Source organism: Procambarus clarkii, chromosome 52, assembly GCF_040958095.1.
Source record: "Procambarus clarkii isolate CNS0578487 chromosome 52, FALCON_Pclarkii_2.0, whole genome shotgun sequence".
In the NCBI taxonomy this organism is placed as follows: Eukaryota; Metazoa; Arthropoda; class Malacostraca; order Decapoda; family Cambaridae; genus Procambarus; species Procambarus clarkii.
In genome coordinates, this window is record NC_091201.1 from 1,740,054 (window position 1) to 1,741,928 (window position 1,875).

Genomic DNA, 1,875 nt, shown 5'->3' on the forward strand with positions numbered 1-1,875 from the left:
TAGTGATGTCACCCTCAAGATGTCACCCTCAAGATGTCACCCTCAAGATGTCACCCTCAAGATGTCACCCTCAAGATGTCACCCTCAAGATGTCACCCTCAAGATGTCACCCGCAAGATGTCACCCGCAAGATGTCACCCGCAAGATGTCAGCCTCAAGATGTCAGCCTCAAGATGTCAGCCTCAAGATGTCAGCCTCAAGATGTCAGCCTCAAGATGTCAGCCTCAAGATGTCAGCCTCAAGATGTCACCCTCATGATGTCACCCTCATGATGTCACCCTCATGATGTCACCCTCAAGATGTCACCCGCAAGATGTCACCCGCAAGATGTCACCCGCAAGATGTCACCCGCAAGATGTCACCCGCAAGATGTCAGCCTCAAGATGTCAGCCTCAAGATGTCAGCCTCAAGATGTCAGCCTCAAGATGTCAGCCTCAAGATGTCAGCCTCAAGATGTCAGCCTCAAGATGTCAGCCTCAAGATGTCAGCCTCAAGATGTCAGCCTCAAGATGTCAGCCTCAAGATGTCACCCTCAAGATGTCACCCTCATGATGTCACCCTCATGATGTCACCCGCAAGATGTCACCCTCAAGATGTCACCCTCAAGATGAGTGTCGACTGGCGTATTTAACATACTGTAGTGAATGTCGACTAATCAATAATTGTGATTGATCGACCATATAAACATATGAACCACACAAAATGTGTAAGAAGTGATTTGTGGGAATTTAAACATCACACACTCCGCTATCGAAATATAATTAACGTAAAGAAATCACTATATAAATTACTATATACATTAATATAAACTAATAAATATATAAATCCCACAAGTCAGTTTCCTCCACATTCCCTGTTATTGTTATTGACCTCAAGTTATGTGCTATCACGCCATGGTCACACTTGCTGAATGTCTTTGCAAAGTCTGTGTATACAACATCTGCATTTTTGCTTTTCTTCTAGAGCTTCTGTGATTTTGTCATAGTGGTTGAGTAACTGTGACAGACAGGATCTTCCCGCTCTAAACCCATGTTGTCCTGGGTTGTGTAACTCATTATTTTCCATAAAACTAGAAATTTGATTCCTAATCACTCTTTCACAAACTGTTATTATGTGTGATGTTAGTGCAACTGGCCTATAATTTTTTGCCAAGGATTTACTTCCCCCCTTGTGCAACGGAGCTATATCTGCAGATTTAAGTGCTGCTGGTATCTGCCCTGTATCCAGGCTCTTTCTCCATATTACGCTGAGTGTTCTCGCTACTGGTACTTGTAAGTATATGTAGTTAGCGTGCAACTATATATATATAGGTGGTGTGGCTGTACATGTTATGAGGGGGGGGGGGGGAGCGGGGTGCAGGGTGTGGTCGGGAGACACTAATGGTATTAGTGGCGGTGTGTGCAATAGGGGGTCCAGGCTCCTATTACTGGGTCAACATAAGGGGGGAGGGTGTTGCCTCTGCCTATCATGGCTTCCCCCCCCCCCTCTACGTCCTCCTATTTCTCCCCCCCCCCCGTTTCTCCCACTGGTCAGGTCCACCTACCTGATCAACCGCCTGGTCGGAGACCGGGCCGCAGGGACGCTAAGCCCCGGAAGCACCTCAAGGTACCCTCCACTTCTCTTCAACGTTCATTCCTGCTCGTTGCTCATATGGCATAATTTCCGTCTTGTCTACCTTCGGCTCCTCCAGTGAGTATTTTATATATTGCGATCATGTCTTCTCTGCTCCCGCCCGCCTTCAGAGACGTAAGGTTCAGTTACCTCCGTCTTACTTTACCGCAGTTTCCTCTTTCGTGAAGCAGTCAGCTGGCCGCCGCAGCACGTATTCTGATGGAGCAGTCACAGCTCGTTTGATCACCCTCCCTCTGGAGGTGT

The 1,875-nt window shown here is 47.4% G+C and overlaps 1 protein-coding gene across 1 annotated transcript in view; it reads right to left on the reverse strand.

Moving 5' to 3' along the window:
- Positions 1-897: 897 nt before the first annotated feature.
- The window catches only part of LOC123763716 (muscleblind-like protein 1), a 274,770-nt gene continuing 273,792 nt past the window's right edge, over positions 898-1,875 (reverse strand). Inside the window, exon 7 of the mRNA XM_069304185.1 lies at positions 898-968. Within this exon, the coding sequence (XP_069160286.1) occupies positions 898-968 (71 nt within the window). The remainder of the gene's footprint in view (positions 969-1,875) is intronic.